This window comes from Electrona antarctica (genome assembly GCF_951216825.1).
Source record: "Electrona antarctica genome assembly, chromosome: 6".
Taxonomy (NCBI): domain Eukaryota; kingdom Metazoa; phylum Chordata; class Actinopteri; order Myctophiformes; family Myctophidae; genus Electrona; species Electrona antarctica.
Genome location: NC_136811.1, coordinates 19914703 through 19942539, shown reverse-complemented (window position 1 = coordinate 19942539; position 27837 = coordinate 19914703). Strand labels below are relative to the sequence as shown.

At 43.8% G+C, this 27837-nt stretch overlaps 1 protein-coding gene across 1 annotated transcript in view; it reads right to left on the bottom strand.

The window, feature by feature from the left end:
* pogzb (pogo transposable element derived with ZNF domain b) overlaps positions 1-27837 on the bottom strand; it is a 44684-nt gene that overhangs the window by 7980 nt on the left and 8867 nt on the right. Inside the window, exons 5-25 of the mRNA XM_079502853.1 lie at positions 20012-20198; positions 19382-19554; positions 17304-17404; positions 14656-14802; positions 14066-14200; positions 13522-13762; positions 13173-13185; positions 12640-12768; positions 11275-11322; positions 10939-11048; positions 10133-10497; positions 9181-9355; positions 8031-8153; positions 7449-7690; positions 5512-5751; positions 3980-4061; positions 3567-3784; positions 2127-2210; positions 1464-1611; positions 1316-1352; positions 505-853 (exon numbers count right to left, since the gene is read on the bottom strand). Coding sequence (XP_079358979.1) covers positions 505-853; positions 1316-1352; positions 1464-1611; positions 2127-2210; positions 3567-3784; positions 3980-4061; positions 5512-5751; positions 7449-7690; positions 8031-8153; positions 9181-9355; positions 10133-10497; positions 10939-11048; positions 11275-11322; positions 12640-12768; positions 13173-13185; positions 13522-13762; positions 14066-14200; positions 14656-14802; positions 17304-17404; positions 19382-19554; positions 20012-20198 — 3347 coding nt within the window. The remainder of the gene's footprint in view (positions 1-504; positions 854-1315; positions 1353-1463; positions 1612-2126; positions 2211-3566; positions 3785-3979; positions 4062-5511; positions 5752-7448; positions 7691-8030; positions 8154-9180; positions 9356-10132; positions 10498-10938; positions 11049-11274; positions 11323-12639; positions 12769-13172; positions 13186-13521; positions 13763-14065; positions 14201-14655; positions 14803-17303; positions 17405-19381; positions 19555-20011; positions 20199-27837) is intronic.

Here is a 27837-nt window from a genome sequence, read left to right as displayed (position 1 = left end):
GTAATCGGTATCGGCAGATATGACCCTGCAAATAATCGGATATCGGATATCGGTCATAATTTCATAATCGTGCACCCCTAATTTGTTTGTATATTTAAGTTATTTCTCATATCTGCCCTGTGCAATTTGTGATTACGAAGCCTAAAAGGCAAACAGAAATACAAATTGTAATGTTCCAATGTTGAATGTTCAATGCAATCTGAGGACGACCTAGAGAGATGCAAAAAAACACAAAACAAAAATCACAATAGAGCGCATGCGCATGCATAAAGTGAGGGGCAAATCGAGTGGCAAAGTGAGTTCAATGTCGTTTAACATAATTTATTTCAAACAGATAGGACTTTTCTGTTTGGCCGTATGGGCTGTCAAGGCCAGAAAGTAGTTTTATTTGCCACTCAGTAGGCGTTCCCGCATAACTTACGGGTATGATGATGATGTCACGCACATACCATATAAATAATACCATATTATGTGTGTGACAATTCTTAATGGTGACTGCCCTACCGGTGTGTTGAAGTCCCTGGAGGCCTGGTGGAGGCCGCCACACAGCGCCAGCAGACAGATCCTCTGCTGGCGGGCAGCCTGGGAGTCCTCCCCGAGCAGCGGAGGTTCGTCATACTCTGCTCCCTCTACGTCCGCTCGGAACTCCTCCGCCATATCCTTCACAGCCGGGAACCCTGGGAGGAACCCTGGGAGGCCACCTGGCTCATGGTGCTCCATCCCCTCGTCTCCCGACGACGACGAGATCTCCTCGATAGGAGCCATGGCTTCGTCCATCTCGTCGATCGGGGTGTTGTCGTCCGGCTCCACCTTCGCGCCGAACATCTTTTCCATGGAGAACTCCACCTTTCCGCTGAAGAAGAAAATAACACCAAGGAGAAGGAATCAAAACACCTGACTATAAAGCACATACGGTACATACGCATACCTGTACATATCATCTCTGAAACCTCATATGTCCAAAACTGTTACTTTTCAGTATTCAAATTCCAATGTATCAGATCTACAAGCTCAAAGCGCTTTGCTTCATGCAATATTTCAAGCTTGCAGATCTGCTACTTTTGATGCTTTTGTGTGACACTGTAGTGTGATGAAGTAGGGCGTTAATTTACCAAAAAATACAAAAAGTTAAAATAAGGGAAGAGGTTTATATATGTGTAGCGTGTGTGTCTGTGTGCGTGTGTGCGTGTGTGTCTGTGTGCGTGTGTGCATTTGTGCAGAACAGACTGGTAAATGTGGTGAAAATCAACATGGGGCTATACCACTGTAGTTCTAAATATTGGAAGCCTGTCACATATAGCTTTGACAAGTTTACCTTATTGCCTCCTGGAGAAATCCTATTTTTGTTGACCCTGTTGAAGACGGAACACAGTTAATACAGCAACACTAAATGCTCTGCTGGTACGTCAGTAAAGTCAAATAAATAATACATTGTATATTCAGTGAGAAGCCTGATCGGAGACCTTGTGTGGGAGTGGGAAGGTCGTGGAAGTCCCAGAAGCAGCTGCCCTCCTTGCAGAGGTTGGCCTGACACACAACACATCCGTACACACTCTCACGCCGGATGTTCTTCTTCATACACGTCCTGCAGCGTCTGCCGCCGATGCTGACCTTAATCCATTATTAAAAAAAGAATACATTTAATAATAATTATTATTAATAATAATAAATATTAAGCTTGTGCATCTGCTACTTTTTGTGTGCCGTAGTGTGATTAAGTAGCTCATGAATTTAGGAATGAATCCATGAAGTTATAAAATATGGAAATCAAATCAGTCAAAAAAATCGACTGGAAAGGAGCCAGCTTAGGTGATTCTGGCATCTGGTTAGGATGCATCTCGGGCGTCTCCCTAGGGAGGTCCTGGAGGCACGTCCCACTGGGAGGAGACCCCGGGGCAGACCAAGGCGCAGTTGGAGGAAACACATCGACTCACTAGCCTTGGAACGTCTCTGGATACCCCAGGAGGAAGTCACTAATGTTGCCCTGGAGAGGGAAGTCTGGAGTGCTCTGGTGGAGCTGTTGCCCCCGCGACCCGACTACGGATACACGGTTGAAGATGGATGGATGGAAATCCACAAGAATGATAGAATAACCACTATAAGAACATGCATACCCACTGACTGACCTTCACGATGCGGTGGCGCTGTTTGAGTGGCTCCTCCCCAAACGTCCGGACCCTGGCCAGGCGGCGGGCGACGGGTGGGCTCTCCTGCAGGGGGCGGTGTTGATTTGGACAGCAAATGTTTTAGTGTTTAGGCTAGTTTTTAGCCGACTAAATATCCTGAGATTAAATCTACAGTTGATTTAGTCGACAAAAAAAATCTATTTTGGCAGGCCTTGATGGCGTCGTTAACGCCTAATTTTAGACTTGGTCGCTGCGACGTGTTGTGAGCTTGTAGATTTCAGCATTCAACCAAGTATAAAATGACTTGTCTTTTAGTTCTACTGGATCTCTTCTACACAAATAATAATAATAATAATAATCGTAAAATAAATACACCATGTCTCTGTGTGTAGGTGACTATGTGTGTGTGTGTGTGTGTGTGTGTGTGTGTGTGTGTGTGTGTGTGTGTGTGTGTGTGTGCGTACGTCTGTAATCCACGTAACTCGAGAAACGTTCGCCCCACCCACTTCAAATTTGACACACGCATTCCACACCACCACACAGAGTGCAGTATTTGGCCTTGAGTCGGTCGGATACAGACGGTTGTCCAGGACCGCCAGAAAAGGCTCTGCTCAGGCTCTGCCAGTGAACATAATGAGCCCAAGTCCACACCTGTGCAATTTCCAGACTCTGCCTGAGCCAATTGATTGCCATGGAAACCTCAGCCAATTGATTTCCTAAGTCAGTCCACATTTCAGTTTGCACTCTTCAGACATTCTCCACAGATGTTTACCCAAGCCCCCAGAACGGCTGTCCAACGTTGAAGCTGCCATTACCTACTGGCCAAACCTGGAACTGCAGCACGTTCATGGAGGTGGACGGACGTTCAGCTCTCAACTTCCGCTCGCTTGAGCCATTGAGTTATAAAGGTACTTCCGGAAGTCTTCCGGGTGCTATTCAAAACGCCACTGAGTAACTTACATTGAAATGAATAGCGGGGGGCGGGGCTGTCGCTCCCGGTCCGCACTCTATGCTTACACACACAGACAGACAGTTAAAACGGGTACTATGACAACGGATATAACGGCTATTGCATACTAGGGCGGGGCATGTTATTCTCGATTTTCATTGTTTCCAACTTGCATCGTTCCCAATTAGGCCGGTGTCCGACTGGCACAGGTAATAATAATAATACCATAATAGTAATAATACGAATTAACTTTATTTATAAAGCATTTTCAAAACAAAGTTACAGTGCTTTCCAATGGCAGAATAAAATACAGTGCAGCAAGATGAAACAACAGTTAGTCCCTCCTTAAAATGTTAGCCTAGGTTTTATTTGTTGAACAAATAGTCAATATATTTAGTCTTAGTTTTAGTCATCATACAGTTTTTATTTAGTTTTTTTTATTTAGTTTTCCTCAGTGAAAAAAGGCAGTCAATCGACGAAATCAACACTACCTTGGGGAAGGGTGGCTCCTCGAAGGCTTTTTGGGCACACTTGGCCAGCTGGTTGCCCAGCCGCTTGCGGAAGTTGAGCTGGGAGAAGAGGCCGTTGTGCACCCAGTTGGGAGGGGTGTCCTTGCGGCTCTCCCTCAGCAGGATGAAGGCGTTGACGATGCTCAGGTTCACCAAGAACCAAAAGAGCCGCCGCCAGTACCTGTCGTCGGGGATGCCCCCTAGTGGTAGGGTTGTCACAATTGTTAAATAATCACAATTACCAGTATTTGAGGTAATTGCTATTTTGACACAATCGGCATAATCGTGTCCATGTTGAGAAATGGTGATACATAAGAAAAGCAGAAATAGCAGGTCTACAAGTTTACAACATTTTTTTTCCCAATTACTTAATCGTAAATTTTAACGTGTAATACCTAGTGGATTACAGGCCACCAGCTGCTTGCAGATGTCCACCCCTCTCATGTTCTCCTGGAGCAGCCGGAACGCCATTGGTCTCTGGAGAATAATAATAATAATAATACTATTTACAGTTTAGTTCATCCAGATCAATTTACAGTAAGCGGTGAAAACACAAGGCAATACATCAAATGCATAGAAATAGTTCTTCTAGGTAAACCAAGAAGAACCTATCAACAGTATAATATATATAAAAAACAAATCAATAATGTGTACATTGAAACTATACACACTATAGGGTGCCAGGTCAACAACTTAACCTGGCATCTGTCTACATGCTATACTTTTAGCCTTTGCATAAGCCTGCAAGATAGTCAACGCTAGGGCAAGGTGGAGTCTGAAGAGATGAGTCTTCAGATTACGTCGGAAGATTGGGAGGCTATATAAAGAAAGACATAAACAATAGTAATCTATCTATTAATTCACCATTCGTCCGGCGGACTTGAAACTTGCCGTGTGTGTCGCCGATGAACTGTGCATGCTTTGTGCTGGCAGTTGTCATTTCTTAGCAGCCGGAATGTTTTAACGAATGGTAGAGAGACAGCACTTCTACTGACCTGTATGGGGGCCAGCTCTAACGAATGGTAGAGAGACAGCACTTCTACTGACCTGCATGGGGGCCAGCTCTAACGAATGGTAGAGAGACAGCACTTCTACTGACCTGCATGGGGGCCAGCTCTAACGAATGGTACAGAGACAGCACTTCTACTGACCTGCATGGGGGCCAGCTCTAACGAATGGTAGAGAGACAGCACTTCTACTGACCTGCATGGGGGCCAGCTCTAACGAATGGTAGAGAGACAGCACTTCTACTGACCTGCATGGGGGCCAGCTCTAACGAATGGTAGAGAGACAGCACTTCTACTGACCTGCATGGGGCCAACTCTAACGAATGGTACAGAGACAGCACTTCTACTGACCTGCATGGGGCCAACTCTAACGAATGGTACAGAGACAGCACTTCTACTGACCTGCATGGGGCCAACTCTAACGAATGGTACAGAGACAGCACTTCTACTGACCTGCATGGGGCCAACTCTAACGAATGGTACAGAGACAGCACTTCTACTGACCTGCATGGGGGCCAGCTCTAACGAATGGTAGAGAGACAGCACTTCTACTGACCTGCATGGGGGCCAGCTCTAACGAATGGTACAGAGACAGCACTTCTACTGACCTGCATGGGGGCCAGCTCTAACGAATGGTACAGAGACAGCACTTCTACTGACCTGCATGGGGGCCAGCTCTAACGAATGGTAGAGAGACAGCACTTGTACTGACCTGCATGGGGGCCAGCTCTAACGAATGGTAGAGAGACAGCACTTCTACTGACCTGCATGGGGGCCAGCTCTAACGAATGGTAGAGAGACAGCACTTCTACTGACCTGCATGGGGGCCAGCTCTAACGAATGGTAGAGAGACAGCACTTCTACTGACCTGCATGGGGGCCAGCTCTAACGAATGGTAGAGAGACAGCACTTCTACTGACCTGCATGGGGGCCAGTCCTCCGGCTTTAGTCTGAGTACTCCTCCAGACAGTGTCGGCTCCGCCTGGCGTGGCGTTGGTGCACAGGCAGCCCATCTCCTTGGTGTCCCGCCAGCGGGTGGCCAGCAGGGGGCCACAGCACCTCTGCACGAAGTCTCCGGCCGTCTCCAGCCGCCCGCTGTCCCACAGCGCAGCGGGCAGGATGGGACTGGGAGGAGGGAAGGAGCTGGAGGCGTAGATGGCCTGATGGGTCACCGGAAGGTTTTGGTTAGACAGGAACGTCTCTTTGTTAGGTAGCAGCAGGGATCGTCAACATTGTCCGTACACAGACAAATGTGTCCATGGCAAAGACTTGGCCTTTGATTTTCTGTTTTACACACCATTATAATCTTCTTATTTTGATAATACCCAATTATTGAATGTCAAGTCTCCAGGTTTTCTTCTATTCAGAATACATTATGACACTGAATGTGTGTATGTATATATATTGAGTCCTTTTTTTGTCTCTTGGAATATTGTATAAATTGTGGGGTAATGGCTATACTAAATATATCGTTGCTGTCAGGCAGAAACCTCTTACCTCCATATTTTTACATTTTGTGTTTTTCGTCCTGCTTGATCACACTACAATACTGTTCCCTCAGCACCACCTGATCCAATCCAAGTGCGCTTGTGCCATGGTCTCTCGAGACTGAAGACCGCTACTACTACTACTAACCCTTGTGCCATGGTCTCTCGAGACTGAAGGCCGCTACTACTACTACTAACCCTTGTGCCATGGTCTCTCGAGACTGAAGGCCGCTACTACTACTACTACTAACCCTTGTGCCATGGTCTCTCGAGACTGAAGGCCGCTACTACTACTACTACTAACCCTTGTGCCATGGTCTCTCGAGACTGAAGGCCGCTACTACTACTAACCCTTGTGCCATGGTCTCTCGAGACTGAAGGCCGCTACTACTACTAACCCTTGTGCCATGGTCTCTCGAGACTGAAGGCCGCTACTACTACTACTAACCCTTGTGCCATGGTCTCTCGAGACTGAAGGCCGCTACTACTACTACTAACCCTTGTGCCATGGTCTCTCGAGACTGAAGGCCGCTACTACTACTACTACTAACCCTTGTGCCATGGTCTCTCGAGACTGAAGGCCGCTACTACTACTACTACTAACCCTTGTGCCATGGTCTCTCGAGACTGAAGACCGCTACTACTACTACTAACCCTTGTGCCATGGTCTCTCGAGACTGAAGGCCGCTACTACTACTACTAACCCTTGTGCCATGGTCTCTCGAGACTGAAGGCCGCTATACTACTACTACTAACCCTTGTACCATGGTCTCTCGAGACTGAAGGCCGCTACTACTACTACTACAGCGTCACACAAAAGCACCAAAAGTAGCAGTTGTGCAAGCTCAAAGTGCCAAGCGATGCTGCTTTTGCAGTTTTGGAATTTGAATCCTGAAAAGTAACAGTTTTGGACACATGGATGAGGTTTCCACCCGACAGAGCATATGTAATGTCTTTTCTGGACTCCATTTGTGATACTTTGATATCATGTAAAAAGCATGTATGGATTTGATTTGTAACTGGTGGTAATTTGTAACGGTGCGCTGTATATTAAGGTGGTGACTTTTCGTACCTGGTCCAGGAGCATGGCCATGAGGGGAACGGAGGCTACAGTACCTGGTCCAGGAGCATGGCCATGAGGGGAACGTACCTGGTCCAGGAGCATGGCCATGAGGGGGACGGAGGCTACAGTACCTGGTCCAGGAGCATGGCCATGAGGGGAACGGAGGCTACAGTACCTGGTCCAGGAGCATGGCCATGAGGGGGACGGAGGCTACAGTACCTGGTCCAGGAGCATGGCCATGAGGGGAACGGAGGCTACAGTACCTGGTCCAGGAGCATGGCCATGAGGGGAACGGAGGCTACAGTACCTGGTCCAGGAGCATGGCCATGAGGGGAACGGAGGCCAGCGAGTTGGCCAGGTACAGCTGGTGGTGCTTGTCCCGCAGTCCCTCCACCAACGCGGGGACCACGCGGAAGCCCGTCTCCAGGCTCGACTCCTCGGCCGCCGCCACCCTCCCCTGGATGGACACGCGGTGGCAGTAGCCCGACTTGGAGTCGCAGAGCAGCCAGATCTCGGGCTGGCTGCGGGGGTCGCTGGTCCCCGGCGGACCTTTTGGTTAGGCGTGGAAAACAAAATCCATTCATAGATTAATCGCGATGCGGACATGGATTGTTTTTGTATGCTGGTACAAAATGTATAATATTTTTTTAAAGAAAGCTGCTCAATTATTTGGTTTGTTTGTAGTGCAATAAAATATAATGGTTAAATGGAAGAATAGTAATCTGTTTTCATCATTAGAAAGCACTTTGTTCATTATCACACAGTGAGGGGGAAATAAATCATGTACTGTATTATATTGGAATGGAATCGAGGTAATCGATTTATAATCGAATCTCAGGCCTCTGAATCGGAATCGAATCATCCGGTAGCGAGAGATGTCCGCCCCTACCTCTTTTGGATTGCGGCAGCAGCGCGTGGTCTATGGTCAGGCAGCAGCGGGGGCGATAGGCCTTCCACATGGCTGTGCCCAGCAGCTCCAGCATGGGTCTGAAGATGCAGAGGGGGTCGTCTTCTGCAGCGTGGACACAGTAGTACAAAGTACTGTGTTTAAGTACATTCTGAGTATCCCTAATTCATCTTTGATTGTTACATTTCTAGAAGATTGATTGATTGATTGATTGATTTTGACAAAAATGCATATGAGACCCACTACCAACTACATTTCTCCAAAACTTACAGAAATACATTATGAATACCATAATTATTTCAAAAATAGTGAAAATAGCAGATCTGCCGGTGCAACAGCTGTTCCCAAACCTTTTAGCCAAAAGAGAAACTGTATGTCTCTCTGGGACCCAAACTAGTGAAAATAGCCGATCTACAAGCTCACAACGCATTGCGATGAGACGCGTTGTGAGCTTGTAGATCGGCTATTTTCACTACTCCTTAAAAGTTTTTATTTTTATTCTTGGATTTTCTTGGATGTATTTATTACATTCTTTTGTATTGATGAAAATCTCTGACTTTTTAAATTTAACCGATTTAGGACTGATGCCGATACTAAACATCTATTCAAAAATGACAAAATGTTATGCTGCTATATACTGTACATAGTAACAAGAACCCCAAAACGGGTTACCATCTTGAAGGGTAAAAACACAAAAAGGGGTTCCCGTCCTACTCCTAAATGGGTTAAAAAAGGGGATATTTACTTGCAATCCATACAAATGGGTCTGCAATCTACACATGGTTCCGACCCACTGTTCGGGAAACAGTCCTTTTTTTAATGTTTTTTTCTTTGTGGCTTTCGTCTTTATTTTATTTTTATTTTTTTATGGAGGGACAGACAGTTGGCTGACAGTAGATGGGGGGAGGACATGCAGTAAAGGCCGTCGGAATCGGGAGTCGAACCCGCGGCACACTGCCAGACTGGATTACCAGCCACGGTGCCTGGACCACTGAGCCATGGCCCAGGCCTTGGGAAACAGTCCTATACCAAGTAAACATTTGACCGAGCAACTTTCACTTGTACTGGAGCAACATTGGACCAGGAGAATCTACTCAAGCACCAGGGTTGAGTACTCGAGTCCACCACTGACCTTCGGTGTGTCCACGGTACTTATCCGCGGTTTCACTGCCCATGCGGATGTTGGCGGAGATCAGTTGGAAGCGCTTGAAGCTCATGGAATGGTAGAATGTGTAGCCGTTGTCGTTGAGCGACCACTCCCAGTACATGGAGAGGTCTGGCAGGTTCTTGGTGCCCATCAGGATCACCTATATGTGTGTATAGGGAAGAGGTTCTCAAACATGTTCATGTCAAGGACCCCCAAATTGACATTTATCAGCCCACGGACTCCCATTTGATATACCAGGGACCCCAGAGAAGATACGGCTCTAGCATTGATTCTCAAGCATTTTAATTTCAAGGACCTCCAATGCATTAGGCTACGGACCCCCATTTAATGGCATTTCTATCTCTGGGACCCCAACTTATATTGTAAAATCAATGTTAACTGTGTACACTCTAAGTTGCTAAATTTGTTCTATGTATTGAACATAGCCTAGCCCTACGTGAAGTTGTTCACACAAAGTTTACCTAACCTTTCTACTACAGGGAAAACATGAACATGTATGTATGTTACACTTTTTTACGCTTTGTTTGGTCTTTTTTTTTGCACTGCTGCAATGTCTGAAGGAAGCCAAACAAAAATACTCTTTACTCTTATGTACTGTACACAAGATGTAACAATAAAGTACAACCTTGAACCTTGAATTATACTTCAATATCGGTGAAATATTGGTGAACATCTGTGACAATATCGGTAAAGAAATATGAGAACTATTTTGATATCGGTTCGATACCGATATTGCATTTTTTTGATGAAATATTGTCCGATAGCGATATGCTACAGATAATATCGTGCAACTATTTCTACCTATTAATCATTTAGCTGGGGACCCCGTGGAACCTGCTGGAAGACCACTGCTAAAAAACTATAATAAAATAAAATAAAAACGTGATCCCAAAACAAGACAAGAAAAAATGATCACCAGGCCGAGGAAGCCCCTGATGTCATCGGCGGTGACGGTCTCCCAGTCGGACGGAGCGCTGGCATGCAGGTCCTGGCAGGCCTTTGCGTGGGCGTTGGTCTCGTGGGCGATGAGCTCCACCACGCTGCTGGGGAACAGCAGGTTGAAGTAGTCCACGGCGTCGGCGCTCTTGGGCAGGCCGTGGTGCGGGCCGCTGCTCGGGGTGAACTCGGCGGCGGCGATGCCGTCCCGGATCGGATTGGTCCAGTTGTGCGCCTGCCGCCACGCTGCGTCATGCGTGTTGTATGCCCCGCAGAGGACGCTCTGCGGCGGGCCGGGCTGGCGCTGGTGGGCCTTAGCGGCTGGCTTGTCCGGTTGTACAAAGGCTGTGGGGATGAGAGACGCAAACACGCAAAAACACTAATTTAAAGTAAATTAAAGCCAAAATTCAACCAGCCGAAATTCTCACATGTCACACCCCTTCTTCATATATCATCAATTATGTTTCCTTTCGTAAATTAATATGTGTATTAATGTACAAGTGTAAAAGGGTATTTAAAAAACATTTGGGAATTGATTCTTTGGCATGCTGGCAGTATGTGCATGAAATGTGACACTGATAAACATAGTAGTTTCAAAGTTTAGATATGGATAAGGGCAGACAGACAGACAGACAGACAGACAGACAGACAGACAGACAGACACCTTGTCTTTGTAAGAGTTGAAGGTCTTTGTCCGGTATTATCATTTCACACTCTCTTGCTCATCTCTACATATTGGCTAGTCAAATCTGCATCAATCAAATTCAATCCCAGACAGATACTTACCGGTGGTACTGCAGATGGAGGTGTGATATGGGTTGAACACCAGATGTTTAGCCATCTGGTCTCCAGTCTGAGGGACAAAGTCACAGCTGGAACACCTCAAATGGTATGGGCTGGGGACATTATAGTTAGAACACAATAGGTCACATTAGAAGACATGAACTGGTCTCAGGACATTAGAACATAGTTAGAACACAATAGAATACACTACAACACATCAGAACACAATGAATAAAATGTATGTGTGTGTGTGTGTGTGTGTGTGTGTGTGTGTGTGTGTGTGTGTGTGTGAGTGTGTGTGTGTGTGTGTGTGTGTGTGTGTGTACAGAGTGCTCATACCAGGGTGGAGATCGTTTGCGGAGCGGTAAGGTAAACGGTACATGTTTGCTGAGAAAAAGAATAAAGAGGAATACATTAAGGACAACATCACAATGTTGCCAATATTAATATTGAGGTACATCATTGTATGCCATATTATGAAGCTCTTTGAGCTACTTTCCATACATAACAAAATGCAAATGATGTCTTATTGTCTTATTGGATCTGACCTTGTGACATCACGGAAACCCTTAGATATCCATATATGGTTGTCAGTCCATCACATGTCAGTCTGACATCATCAAACCCTCTACACTCAAGACACGCTATATATGGCCATGAACCCTGGCCATACCTGCTTTTCATTGTGCATTTTTTGGTCAAAGTTGATCCCATGCCAAAGCGACAGCACTCGCCCAGCAGTCTGCCGTCACCCAGGCGGATGCGTACATGCACCGATCTGCCCCAGCAGCACAACCTCGACATCACTGGGGGATCTCCATATATGGGCATATATGTACAGTAGTAACCCCATATTTGGGAATGTCAATATATGGCCATATCACGCCTCCATTTATGGTCCCACCTCGTAACACCACGCCTCCATATATGGCCACGCCTTGTGACATCATGGAGACCCTTAGATCTTTTTTTGGTCAAAACCTGGATAACCATACATGGAGAAGACCGGATCATCACCTAGATCTAAAAGAATAGGCTATATGCAGATGCAGCAGCCATATTGGAAATAAATTGGACCTCTTCCTTCACAGGTGTTACCAATGCTACTAATGAAGGCTCTGTTCCATGTAGTGTAGCACAGTGCTTCTCAAACGTATTCATTTCAAGGGCCATCATAACTCTGAGAGTGTGCAAATGGAACCAAATGAACCTGTACAGGTCCATTTGGAGCCCACTCAAGGAACCATGAGGGTCCCTGGACTCCACTTTGAGACCCACTGGTGTAGCAGACTGTTCCCAGTGAGCCAACATGCACAATATCAACACTCTGACACTGTTTGACTAGAATGGAACAACAGAGCCTTCATTAGTTGGTCATCATTGGTAAGATCTGTGAAGGAAGTAAGGTAGAGCAGTAGTCCGGGGACCACCATTGGTCCTTGAGGGGGTTCCAGGTGGTCCCCAGCTAATTGATGGAGAGTTGGTAACCAAATGGACCCTTGTAGATCTTTAACTCTTGAGAGCCAAATAAATAATGGGCCTTGTATTGGTATGAAAAGGGTTGAAAACCACTGAGGTAGAGGATCAATGTATTTCCAATATGGCTCCTGTGCATAGAGCCTTGGGAAATGACATGGACCATATAGAAATGTTCTTCATTGGGAATGTGTGTAGGTTTGTGTTCTACAGGCGTGTTAGACTTACTGGATCATGTGGGAGGCATAGGCCTGCGAGCAGCAGGTGCTGAACGTGCACAGCAGACAGCGCACGTAGGTGGGAAAGTGGGCGAAGAGATCGGAGGCATCTGTTCCACACTCCATACACCTCAGAGTGCTGGAGGATACATACGCACGTGCACACACACACACACACACACACACACACACACACACACACACACACACACACACACACACACACACACACACACACACACACACACACACACACACACACACACACACACACATGATTGTTTTTTGTTTATTGTCGCTGAAACCGTTATCTGCAGTGCTAATTTCATCGACTAAAACTATGACTAAAGATTTTCAAACTCTGCATGCCATAGCGCTCTGGACATCCATGCTATACGAGCACTCCTCCAGTCATAAAATGCTTTTTGCGAAAAAATCTAAATCTAAAGAAATCGCACCTGTGCGAACTGAGAGGTGGAACTATACTGTTATTGTTATAGTTACTGTGTGTTATAATTACATAGTGACTGTGTGTTATAATACTGTGTCGTTAACGCTGAGGAAGGCCGACGTATATCACAAGTGAAATCAGATGTCGAAACAAATGCAACCTCTTTGATTACAGCTCCGTTAATTATTCACAGTGGAAATAAATAACTGAGGACGCTCAAAGCTCATCACGTTAACCACTTCGGATGCATAAATACATTTGAATCAGAATGAGTAAATAATCAAACTAATTCAGAGAAGATGGTATTGTATGTGAATTGAAATATATCTATATACTGTTTTTGCTATTCGTATAATATATAGGGTTTAGGAGGTTAAAAGCCAAGGGTCGGGGTTATCATACAGCTGTTTGGGGTCAGGGGTCAAGTTAGGCTGACCTCACAGCTTGCTTCCTGTTGTATCCCATCTTTGAAGTCTTGCCAATCCTCCTCGGATCGGCTGTGAATGTCTGTTGCTGCTCTTCCGTCGATGTTGATTGGTCTGATGTTAAGGGGGGTGGGGCGAGTGACCGCCTCCGGATACGACGGGGGGGCGGGGCCAGTGTCCGCCACTAGATGTGCGATGGGAGTTCGAGGTGTGACCGCCATTGGGATGGGCGTTGGATGTGACAACCTGATGGTCACCTAATACATAATAACAACGTTAATTTACAAAATGACACGTTCTTATAGGACACCAATAAATGTGACAATGTTCTTCAAAAATCCTAACTACACCAAAGACTACAATTATTACTACTACTACTACTACTGCTAATAATAACAATACTCACGCACGCGCACACACACACACACGCACACACACACACACACACACACACACACACACACACACACACACACACACACACACACACACACACACACACACACACACACACACACACACACACACACACACACACACACACACACACACACACACACCTTGGCTCCGGCAGGAAGGCCCTTGAGCCGTTCTGGACGCACGAAGCACTTATGGTCTAGATGCTTGTGGTCCATTTTGTCCTTCAGCAAGACGAATTGAAGACGACACTTGTTACAGTGGAAACCCTGTCCTTTCTGATGGACGGACGGACAAGGAGACAGACGGACAGACGCACCAATGGTCACTTTGTTGTAAGATTCATATATTATATCATAAATTCATAATGCATTATTAACCCATTAATACCTGAGGTCGATTCTACAAATATCTTCTAAAGTTCTCTGAAAAACGTTGCTTTCTATATCAGTGGTTCTCAATTGTTTTCACGTCAAGGACCACCACAATTATATATGTATTTGACCACGGACCCCCACTTCTCAAAATGTTTTGTTCCAGGGACACCAAGAAACAAAGAATTGAGTTAAAAATGTTCGCTTTAAAAATACATATATTAAAAGATTTGCACAAATATTCACAATGTTTCAAAAATAGCAGATATACAAGATCATGGCATGAGCTTGTACTGTATATCTTCTAGCATATTAGTAATACTGTATACTAGTGGTGTACAGTATGTGTGCGTTCTGACCTTGTGTCTGAGGAAGTGGCCCTGGTAGCACTGGCTGGTCTTGAAGACTTTCAGACAGAAGACACACAGCAGGTGAATGTTTCCTGAATGACTCGCCTTGAAATGATTCACCACGTCAGTGTAGAAAGACGAGCGATATGAACACACCTGCAGAGGAGAGGAGGGGAGGGGTTTGTTATTGTTGTTGTGGTAAATGGTGCATTTATATAGCGTCTTCATCCAGGTCGCTTTACAGAGATTGTGCATTACATTCACCCATTCACACACACACACACACACACACACACACACACACACACACACACACACACACACACACACACACACACACACACACACACACACACACACACACACACACACACACACACACACGCACACACGCACGCACGCACGCACGCACGCACACACCGATGGAGGAGGAAACCATGCAAGGCACCAACCTGCTCATCGGAAGCATTTAGGGGTTCAATGTCTTGCTCAAGGACACTTCAACACTAACTCTGGGGGAGCCCAGGATCGAACTGGGAACCTTCCGGTTTCCAAGCGGCCGCTCTACCTCCTGAGTCACTGTCGCCCCCTAACCAAGGATTTTCAAGTGAATAAAAAGAAAAGAAAGAGCCTCTCTGTGTCCCCTATGGCAGGTACCCTCACAAAAAACATGCAATAATCCTGGTCTCTATACTGCCTCCCCCTGGTCAGTCGGGGCGTCTGATGGAGTGGAAAGGAACTGGTTTGAATACCGTGTTCCTTCCACGCGCTACGTCCAACCGGGGAAACTCCCCCTGTCAGTTGATAAGAAGCAGCCTGCTCCATGCATTGAAGGAAGCATGAGCTCATGGGCTCTCCCCAGGTTGGCAGAGGAGGAGTAGCACCCAGGGTTACAGCTTAGGAACGGAAAGAAATGATTTTTCTTTTTTTAACATTTCAAAGAAAATATTTTAACATTTTTGAAAATAGCTGATCTTTTAAATAGGGTAAGCAAATTAATTATTTAATTTAATGTATTTTGTTAAGTTGTGGTGTTGGGGGAACCCCTGCCCTAGACAGCTGACACTGTAAATTCAATTTCTGTTGAATACAAAACAGGGGTTCTCAAAGTGGGATTCACTCTCAAGAGTTGTGGGGGTCTGTGGCAGCAGTGGCTCATAGCATGCCAAACTGGGGGTCCTTGAAATCAAAAGGTTTCAGAACCATTGGAATGCAACACTGCTAGCACATGTAATGACACACACCAGATGAAAAAGCTTTTCGAGTCACGGTGGTAGGAGACAACAGAACCCAAGTACAGTAAAATGTCAACGATGAACTCCCAAACCACCCGGAAGCATCTGCAATGGAACAGCAAATGTTACACATACTCTGTAACACAGAATATTGCTATTTAATATTCTGTAACGCAGAATATGTCATGGAAGGAGGAGAGGACACTGGAGCAGCACGGACACTTCATCAGAGTCGTGAACTCTGATGACTCTGATGAAGACCGCATAGGTCCAAACGTTAGTCGTTTTTGTATACTAGCACCTAATAAAAAGACTTAAAATGTCCGTGCTGCTCCAGTGTCCTCTCCTCCTTCTGCAACACGTGTCCTTGTTCCTGTGATGCACCGGACCAGTGATGCACCGGACCAGTGATGCACCGGACCAGTGATGCACCGGACCAGTGATGCACCGGACCAGTCTACCAGGTAGACTCACTTTGTACAGAATATGTCATATTTAACATTCTGTGTACAATAGAAATAAGACAATGAGTGAATGAAAGAGATGAGTGAACGAGTGAACAAGTGACTGACTGAGTGAGAGAATGAGTGAATGAGAGCGAGAGAGTGAGTGACAGACAGCTGAATGTCAAACTCCCCAGATTAGAATGTATTTTTTAAATTTTTGTCTCTGCCATTTAAACTCAATTTAATTATACTCCATCGCACAGCTGTTGTGCTTGTCGACAAGAAACACTGTCTCATGACAGAGAGTAAATGAGGCATGACAGTCACACAACTGATCAGAGACTATACAGGAATCTGCACAGTTGAGCCTAATGCAGCGTCACTGAGTATTCCTTCGGTGAGATTGTGGGTTGTGGAATCTGCCAGAACAGGCTGGCCTCAAGTCCAAACATGTGTGATTCCAACAGACCCAGGCAGGTGCACGCGAACACACACACACACACGCCGAGTCAGCTCAAGCAAACTTCGCAACGTTCGGGCACAGTGATTCGCCTGAGAGTTCGCTTGAGACTGTGCCTCTGTCGCAGTCAAAAACTATATTTTATTAAAATATAGTTATTGGCCCAAGAAATTGTCTGCAGTTGTTGTAGACGAGAGGCAGTTCCACATTCGTCACAGAACCGGCTGTGGTTATGTCACAAGCTTTATAGGCTTTCGAATGATGCGGTCGGGAGTCAGGACCCATTCTTGTGTTGCGGACCCAATTATTATAATTTTTTTTTTATTGGCTACATTTTGTTTTCAATAAACAATATTGCGGGTCCGGACTGCTGTCTGTAAAAAAAACTAAATAAAATAGAGAATTATAGAATTAGACATTTTAAAATTTTAAAATTTCTCCTTTGGGTCTGAAGCTAAAACCTTTGGGAACCACTGCAACTACCCCATAAAAAAAAGAATCTACAGTCTTATTTACCTGGCAGGCATATGGCATCTCTCCAGGCTTGTGATTGGTCTTCATGTGGTTAAGGAAGATGGTCTCTTCGTCAAACGCCCAATCACAAATCTTGCATATACCTGCAGAGGGAGGGGCTTGTGAACAAAACCGTTTTCACCGAAACATCATTGAACAAGCTTCATCCTAAATAACCCCACCTTTCTATTACCAGTGGTTTTCAAACTTTGTCATGTCAAGGACCCCAAAATGTGACACGCTGCGAGCTTGTACAAAGAAAATAGAACATTTTTGAATAATTTATAATTTTTTAACAAAACATTTTCTTCTGGGGGTCCTTGGCCCGAAAACGTTTGAGAACTAGCGTACTAAAGGCACTTGCATTTTAACTGGAGACCCCCTAGAACCCCTCAAGGACCCCTGGGGGTCCCCACTTTGAGAACCATTGATCTACTATTAGTACAACCAGTAGGACTAGTATTAGTAGGCTACCTAGATTAGTATTAGTATTAGAGTATGTGTCCTTCATGCTACTATAGCAGTATGGCTCAGAAGTGGTATGGAGAAAATATTGTCGGTGTCCCTTTGTGAAAATAGCTGATCTACAAGCTCACAGCCTTGTAGATCAGCTATTTTCACTACCTTTGAAGCAAGGCAAGGTACAAAGGAACATCGCTCTGGATTAAGAGCGTCTGCTAAATGCCTAAATTGTAACATTGTATGGTTTTTCTTTTTTTGAGGGGCGCTAGCCCCTCCTACATTCAGCTATTAGTGTAGATTTTCGTCTTACACAAACATTAAATTCCCATTGACATTGAATGGAGAATTTACGTCAAATGTGTCTGAGCAAAGATAATATTTGTTCCTACATTTATTAATTTAATATGATTACCCATTTTATCCCTAAATTTGTACCGGCCAAACCTGTTATTAATAGTTCGGGCACTGGCTGGGTTCATTGGCCCTGAATGATTTAAGTCTCTGAACGTCTCAGCCTGACAAGTTGAGAGTGAGATGAGTTTGTTGGACGATGCGACACACCGGTGTTCCCCGACGCATAATAAACAGTGAATGAGACTCATGAGGCTACATTAAAGTATCCTACATAGTCAAATGGATATTTGTTTTTGGTGCGATATAACGTTTAACATTTCTTCACATCAAAGAAAGAAAGGTAGACCATAAACACGTTAATTACTTACATTGTGCTGGATCATGTAACGTGGCTTTATTCTTTACGGGATCACGTAACGTGGCTTTATTCGTTACGGCATGTTCCTCTGTAATGGACAGTCGCTTAATATTTGTAAGCATTGTTGTTAACTTGTTAGTGGCATTGATGGTATTTATATTATATTTGTGGCTTGATCACATATCTTTTATTCTCTACTACTCCATGTCATGGCATGTTCCTTATGTGTCTCTGTAAATAATGGTAATGGGCAGTCGATCTGGACTGGAACGCGGCATTAATATGTGAGCAGTTTTTGTCTGTGTCACTAGTAGTTAGGTTTAATCTAAATGCATCAAGTTACAGTAGTTTACTTAGCATATCGTCTCTGTCGGGTGGAAACCTCATATGTCCAAAACTGTTACTTTTCAAGATTCAAATACAAAAATAACAAATGTAGCAGATCTACAAGCTCAAAATTTGTCGTTTCGAGCTTGCAGATCTGCTACTTTTGATGCTTTTGTAGTGTGATCAATTAGGGCCTTAAAAAAATAACACAAAACTTTAAATGTGGAGATAAAAGGATTCTGCACAACAGCAACGATATGGGATGTGCGTGTGTCCTGTATCTGACGGGTCAACGGGTCAACGGCATGCTGGAAATAGCCCATCAACAAACTCACAACGCACGCATAAAATAACTTTTCTCTTTTGGTCCTACTGGATCTCTTCTCCACTAGTCCCACCCTAACATTTACATCTAGTTTTTATTTGTTTCGACAAAACCGTAAATATATTTAGTCTCAGTTTTAGTCATCACAGTCAGTGAAAAAAGGTAGCCGACGGACATTTTTCGTCATAGTGTTAGTCGACAGAATGAACACCGGTGTGTGTGTGTGTGTGTGTGTGTGTGTGTGTTTCTTCGTACTGGGGTAGGTGGTGGGAGTGTGGACGAGGTTGTAGTGGCTCCTGAGCTGCTGAGGGGAGGAGAACAGCCTGTAACACTCGCTGCACGTGGTGGTGTAGGTCATGTCCTCGTCTCTGCTGCTCGTCTTGGGGACCATGATCACCTCACAGTGACACAGCATGTGCTGCATGAGCCTGGAGGTCAGCAAGCAAGCGCACACACACACACACACACGCACACACGCACACACACACGCACACACGCACACACGCACACAGTTAATTTCATCTACTAAAACTTCCACTGACATGTTCCACCGTCGAAAATGAAATAAAAACTAAGCTGTGATGACTAAAACTAAGACTAAATATATTGACAATAATTTCATCAACAAATAAAAACTAGACTAAAATGTTAGAGAGCGACTATAGCGGAGAAAATATCCAGTAAAACTAAAGGACAAGTCATTTTCAGGAGATCTATAAGCTTGCAACACATCGCAGTGAGAGATCGGATATTTTCAGCATGCAACCAAATGTAATTGGTCATTACAACGCCATCTAGGCTTGCCAAAATATATTTTTGTCGACAAACTTTTAAATAGCCAAAGGATAAAATAATGGCTAATGGGTTTTCAAGTAAGGCACTGACCCGATGTTGTCCAGGACTTTGTTGCGGCAGATCTGACACTGGAAGCACGGGTTAACAGGGTTGTCATCTTTCTGTTGGCCCTCCACCCGTCCGTAGTAGAACTCCTCCACCGTCATCACCACCTTGGGCCCGATGGGCGGGGCAGCGGCGCTCTGGGTGGGACTGGGGGGCGTGGCTTTAGCAGTCACTGAACGACAACAACAAAGACATCTACAATTATTTTCAACCCAAAACAGTGATTTGTTTTTCCCCCATGGGCTCGGGGACCACTGATGGGCCGCGAGGATACTGCAAGTGGGCCCCCAAATAGTGGGCTCTATGCACAGAAGCCATGTCGTAGCTGTGTCGGGCAGAAATGAATTGCATTTTTATAGCGTTTTATAGAAACACAAACTGCATTTTTTCCAACTTTTATAAATCAGTGCTATTGAACACGCTTCACGTCTGTGTGTGGGTTTTACAAATACTGAAAGTATTAAAAAAATGCTTCTGCCTAAACCGCCCAACTCCATTGGATTGTTCAAGACACCTAACTTTATCTTTGGTTTATCATTCTAATCAATGATGATTAGAACAACTATCTCCCCATTAATGGTCAGAAAACTGCACTTGAGTTGCATTTGGGTAAAAGTGATTATATTCTAAGGACACATTCAAGTATCTGACAATGTATAAAGTCACCATACCGACTTTGATGAGGCAGTATTGTCTTGTTGTTCTACTAACACACACACACACACACACACACACACACACACACACACACACACACACACACACACACACACACACACACACACACACACACACACACACACACACACACACACACACCTGAAATAAATCTCAATATGACCAAGTGAGAGATTGTTAAAGGTATATTCAGTGGTTTCACTTAATTCAAATATCACTTTTTTGTAATAATCCTCCCTACTATAGAGTGTGCTGACCATATAAGGAGTTCCTCCCTCTCCCCAGTTCACTGATGGGGTAAAAAAAGCTTAGGTTTCGTTTTTGGCTAGAGGATCCATCCTTCATCCAATCAGGATCGAGTGGGGGCATGCCTTGGTGTGCGTGCTGTTGGCCTGTTGTGTCCCCCCCCACTGTAGAGCGTTCTTGTTACCGGGGTGGACCAGGTTTTTTTTCCAAATCACCCAAATCACTGAATGCTCCCCATTCAGGCCTGACGTCAAAATTAAAACAAAAAAAATCTTAAAGATTTGGGGCACATTTTAACGATTTTTCAAAAATAGCAGAGGCGCGCTATGAGCTTGTAGATCTGCTATTTTTCAATAGCTAAATTATAACATAATGTTTAAAACACCAAAAGGGGTTCCCGCCCAAAATGGGTTAAGAAAACATGCATGCATTTGTATTAGTCATTTTATAATTGGTCATGGTGCTATTACAGTGTATATATAGGCCTATCATTATTCCATTACATCAGAGGTCTTTAATGAGCTGTGTTTGAGGACAAGGCTTCTGATTACATATCACTGTGTTATTTACAGCCCCCCACAGCGCACACGCACACGTGCACGGCACGCACGCACGCATATATCTATCTCATCTCAAGTATTATGTCTAATGTAGATTTTGACATAATACTCCCCGCCTTCTTCCCTTTGTTTTTCTTGTAAAAAAGATACAATGGGAATTATGCACGAAAATAGCAGATCCATGCATTTGAGCTTGTAGATCTGCTACTTTCAAAAGATTTTTATACCGTACCGTACTAAAATGTGAAACAGGACATTCTGCTTAATGAGTACATTCACTTAATTAAGTACATTTTGATGCCAATACCGTTGCACTTTTACTCAAGTACATTTTGAATTCCAGCCTTTTACTTGTAACAGAGTAAAGCATGATTCCAAAATCGTTTTGGACCCCTTCTGGGCGGGAACCCCTTTTGGTGTTTTAAGCATTTTGTTATACTTTAGCTATTGAAAAATAGCACATCTACAAGCTCATAGCGCGGCACCAAGTGCCGCGCTACGAGCTTGTAGATCTGCTATTTTTGAAAAATCGTGAAAATGTGCCACAAATCTTTGAATATTCTTTCAGAGCAAACTTTTTAACTCAAATCTTTGCTTCTGGGGGGTCCCTGGAACAACATATTTTCAGATGGGGGGTCCACGGCCAAATACAGATAATTCTGGGTGTACTTGACGTGAAAAAGGTTGAACACCACTGACATAGAAACATGGGTTTTTCAGAAAACTTCAGGATTTAAGACATTTGTAGAATTGTCCTCAGGTCTAAATGGGTTAACAGGAACCAGGCAGCTATTTGCAGCAGGCTTGTATTTATTTTTGCACTGTGCCATTATTTGATTACAATTAGCTATTATTTGGACGGGGCGTTTAATAGGCAAAATGGTTTTAGACCCCAGGCATTTAAAAGTAACCAGGTGGCTATTTGAGGCAGGGCTATATGGAAATAAGCAGTATTTCTATATTGTGGTATTGATACCACATCAGTACAACATCCGAGTACTTTTTTCCATCACTGGTTTTCAATGCAGCGAGTCTCCGGGACCCGCAATGGTCTTTTTTCCCCCTGTATCTTCAATCAAAGGATATATCATCAATGAAATCCCCACATGATTTTGAGGGGGTCCCCAGATGACAGTGTCATGACAATTTAAGGACTTTAAGACCTTTAATACCTCAAATCAAATAAAAAAGACCATTACTGCAAGTAAAACGTCAAACTATACTATAAAAGGTCAGGTCAAACATTGGCCAAATTGTCAAAAAATATAAGAAAGAGACAAAAAACGTGAAAATAGACAATCTACAAACTCACAACGCCTCATGGCTATTTTCACAATATTTATCTGTGGAACAAGTCAAACTAAATGCCTCAACTCCTACAAGTCCAAGTGCTTGTCAGGGTGTGGAGTCCCCAGTTCTAATGTGATTATTTGGGGGGGGGGTCCCCAGTTCTAATGTGATTAATTTGGGGGGTCGTGGCCTGAAAAGGTTGACTGATGTACAGTCAGTGGTTATATGGATCATGTATGTACAGATTATCAACAGTGAATGTGAACAGAATACTCTATATAAACAGTGAAATAATGACCACCTTTCCATTACTCCCACCTTGCCTTGTGTTTGATGTTGTATGGTTGTATCTGAAAATTAAACAAATTAAATCCCAAACTTGGAAAGTTTATTTGCAAAAGAAAATATACAAAAGCCGCTTTATCATTATACCAGCAGTCCACACAATTCAAAAATTCAAAAAAATAAAAAAATAAAGTTTTTATAACAATATAACAAATACAGCACTGTTACTGTACGGTATATAAAACATACTAAATATACAGTACCAGTACTGTTATAGAACATACCTATAAGAAACTAAAGTATACCAACACTTCTTACAACATGTGACAGTGCAATAGAGGAAAAAGGGAGTTTGCAAACTCTAGATATTTTGAGCTGATTTTGGGAGCTTGCCGACCTGCCATTTTCTGTGGAAAGTTTGCCCCAGAACGGAGACACTGGGTTCCATGTGCTTAACCTAAACCCTATCCCCAATCCCAAATTTAACCTAAACCCTATCCCCAATCCCAAACTTAACCTAAACTCTATCCCCAATCCCAAACTTAACCTAAACCCTATCTCCAATCCCAAACTTAACCTAAACCCTATCCCCAATCCCAAACTTAACCTAAACTCTATCCCCAATCCCAAACTTAACCTAAACCCTATCTCCAATCCCAAACTTAACCTAAACCCTATCCCCAATCCCAAACTTAACCTAAACTCTATCCCCAATCCCAAACTTAACCTAAACTCTATCCCCAATCCCAAACTTAACCTAAACCCTATCCCCAATCCCAAACTTAACCTAAACCCTATCCCCAATCCCAAACTTAACCTAAACCCTATCCCCAATCCCAAATTTAACCTAAACCCTATCCCCAATCCCAAACTTAACCTAAACCGGTTCTGTTAATAAATTAAAATAGAGAAAAAAGGGATGCCGCACACTGTCATCACTTGCAGAATTAGATTTATCGTTTTGGTCGTTCAGACCGTCATCAGGCTTCTGAACGACCAAAACGTTGCTCAATAAATCTAATTCTGCAAGTGATGACAGTGTGCGGGATCCCTTTTTTCTCTACTTATCCAGTTCCAGTTATCCGACGCACCTGTCCGCTGTAGGTGTGCATAAGGACTTTTTTCTTCTTAATAAATTATAATAAAAAAGCTAAATGTTATAATCAAAATGAATGTTTGTCATGTGGAAAGTTGATTTTCCCTGGTTAGTGTCAGTTTTGCAGTCTCACAACTGAGTTTTCAAACTACCTGATTCACTGTGACATATAGAACACATCAAAGTAGCGTTCCACATGTCCCCTGGTGTGGTTCAAATCCTTAGGAAATAATAATAAGAGATTATTTCAAATAATCTCTGTTAAATAAATGTACAAGTACTGTGCATATTTGTCTTCCCCCGTAGCCCAATATCCCCAAAAAGAGCTTCACAGTATCTTCATCTTTGCCCTAATTTAGCATTTCAGCATCTGTGAATATGTATGTTTGATCCAGCAGACTTTGGGCCCTATTTTTGCCTGGACTACATTTGCTACTTCTGTACTAGCGACCGTAAAGACGACCTTAGCAGACACTTTTTCATGATTGGCTGCTATAAATAAATCACCCTTGTGTGAAGTGAGGGGCGCTCTTATCATAATCATCATCTCATTCCGGCCAATCAGAATTTGCGTCCGCAACTTCGTCTTCAATGTTTGCATTTACGCAATGTTTGTTTACACAAACACTCAAAGCTGGCCATTCATTGTCAATGGCATTTAATGTTTGTGTTGGGACAAACGCTCAAAGCTGGCGATTCATTGTCAATGGCATTCAATGTTTGTGTTAGGACAATTTGGTTACCATCATTTAACTGCACAGGGACCACCTGGAACCCCCTCAAGGACCACTGGTTGAAAACCACTGCACTATAGCAATGATTACAGTCACAATTTAGAGCTTTATCTATTTAAAGGGGAATACCACTCATTTTGAACATGTCATTAATATACCTTATAGTTGTTGGTGTGGAATAATACCCCCCCCCCCCCCCTCCCTTCTGTTTAGCCTAGAACAGGAGGTCTCAAACATGGGCTCATGTGATCAGTGACATCATGTCACTGTACTCTTTGGCCTGTAGAGTACACCAAGGTGCTATCACTGATCACATGACCCAAAGTATTTAGGCTAAACAGAAGGACTTTTGTATTATGTCCACGCAACAACACTAAGGTATATTAATGAAATAGTTCAATGTTGAAAATTAGTGGTATTACCCTTTAACAAAAATGTTTTGTTTAACCAAATAACATCACTTACACTACCTTTGAAGTCTGTGGCACATAGCAAGGATTACTAGCACTTTGCAGTGTATTGTAAACATTCCTCTCCTTGCCCTGTTTCCAGTTGCCCACTGCCTGTTCTGACCGCACAGGGCCAAGATGGACCTTGAGGAGCTGCTAGCTGTTAGGACAATGTTTGACATAAACCCTATCAAAGATGGACATAGGAGGGGCTAGCGCCCCTCAAAAAAACAAGTGCTCAAAAAAATAAGTGCTTGCTGCACCTCGCAGTTATGACTCAACGTTCTTGTTTTTTACTATTTTGAAAAAAGCCGATCTACAAGCTCACAACGTGTCGATGTAGATCGGCTAGTTGAACAATTTTAAAATGTTTTTCAAAATAGTAAAAAAGGCAAAGAAGTTTAGGGATAAGGGGTGTTAGGCACTGATGAAAATAGAGCCCATTCCAAACAGAAATAACCTAACCAGATTTAGTTGTGAAACAAAATACCACTGCGTTGGAAATATGCAGATAAGGCAGTCAAGACATTAACAATGGGGGGAGAGCAGGACTTCAAGTATACCGTTACGGTTATGCATTTAATACATAGTAAAGTAATAGCACCAAAAACAAATCAAAAAAGATTAAGACTAGGTGTTAACTTGTACATTATGAGCAGCTGAATTCCCCCTGGGGTCTACTCTGTACTTGGTCCCCTCCTTTTCTCTCTCTACATCAAATGCCTTTGCTGAAAATATTGTCTGTTTCCGGCTTTCCGCCCAACATTTGCCTATTTTCACCAATTATGACATGGCCAGAATAGGGATGCTAGGGTTCAAGTGATTAAAGGTGGAGTAACTGATTTGTGGGGTTATTTTAAAATGAATGTTAAATAGCTCTGCATTCTTGTAATCATTGCCAGTATAGTCTTTGTTCAGCAACGTCTCTCCAGCTTGACAAAATGGGAACTGGAACACTATCAAATTGAAGCTGATAAAAGCTGATACAATCTCCTGATTTGCTAAAATTGCCAAACCACCTGTAAAAACAAATTCTGTTTATTAACGAGCTGTAGAGACCCCTGTTACTGAACAAACACACTGTAGCAGTGGTTTTCAACCCTTTTCATATCAAGTCCCATTATATATTCTGCATTTGAGCCACGGACCACCATTTGATGAGATTTAGCCTTGTAGATCCAAAATTAAAGAATATGTCCACATTTCCATGCTGTATTGATGTGGCAGTGGGAGAACATAGGAGAGATATTAGGTAAATGTTGATCAAAATAACAATTCTTATACAAATACAGTCTAATTGTGTAGACTTCCTGTAATTTTTTAAATAATGCAGATGTTTAACAACAACTTAACTCTTGAGAGTGTTTTACACTCTCAAGAGTTAAAGATCTGTAATGGTCCATTTGGTTACCATCATTTAACTGCACGGGGACCACCTGGAACCCCCTCAAGGACCACTGGTTGAAAACCACTGCACTATAGCAATGATTACCGTCACAATTTAGAGCTTTATCTATTTAAAGGGGAATACCACTCGAACATGTCATTAATATACCTTATAGTTGTTGGTGTGGAATAATACACCCCCCCCCTTCTGTTTAGCCTAGAACAGGAGGTCTCAAACATGGGCTCATGTGATCAGTGACATCATGTCGCTGTACTCTTTGGCCTGTAGAGTACACCAAGGTGCTATCACTGATCACATGACCCAAAGTTTTTAGGCTAAACAGAAGGACTTTTGTATTATGTCCACGCAACAACACTAAGGTATATTAATGAAATAGTTCAATGTTGAAAATGAGTGGTATTCCCCTTTAACAAAAATGTTTTGTTTAACCAAATAACATCACTTACACTACCTTTGAAGTCTGTGGCACATAGCAAGGATTACTAGTACTTTGCAGTGTATTGTAAACATTCCTCTCCTTGCCCTGTTTCCAGTTGGCCACTTTCTGTTCTTTCAGTTCTGACCGCACAGGGCCAAGATGGACCTTGAGGAGCTGCTCCTGATGGTCCAATGACAGCTTGCCCATGTTCCTCTGAGGGGCGAGGATGAGCTCCCGAGAAGAGAAGGCTTGTTCGCAGCCAGCGGTGTGCACGGCCAGGGTGGTGGCCAACTGCGCCAGGATGGTGAGGTTGGGGAATTGGTCCTGATGGTACTTTGTCAGCAACGCCCAAAGCTGCCACATGCTGTCACTGGAGTAGCGCTGCGCTTTGACAACCGTCTTCACCAGGGCCCACTCCAGACGGGTTTGTGCGGCGTCGATGAAGGGCTGGTTGGTGGTATGGTGCTCCTCCCCGTCCTCCTTAAATCGGTGGGTTTTCTCACTCCCATAGTGGGTGATAAGCACTTCCAGGTCTTTGTTACCGAAGACCTTCAACTTTTCTTCACTCATCAAGGCGATGGGACGGAGACTCAACACACCAAACGCACACAACAGAGAGGTGTTGGGAAACCTGGCGCGCAAGTTAC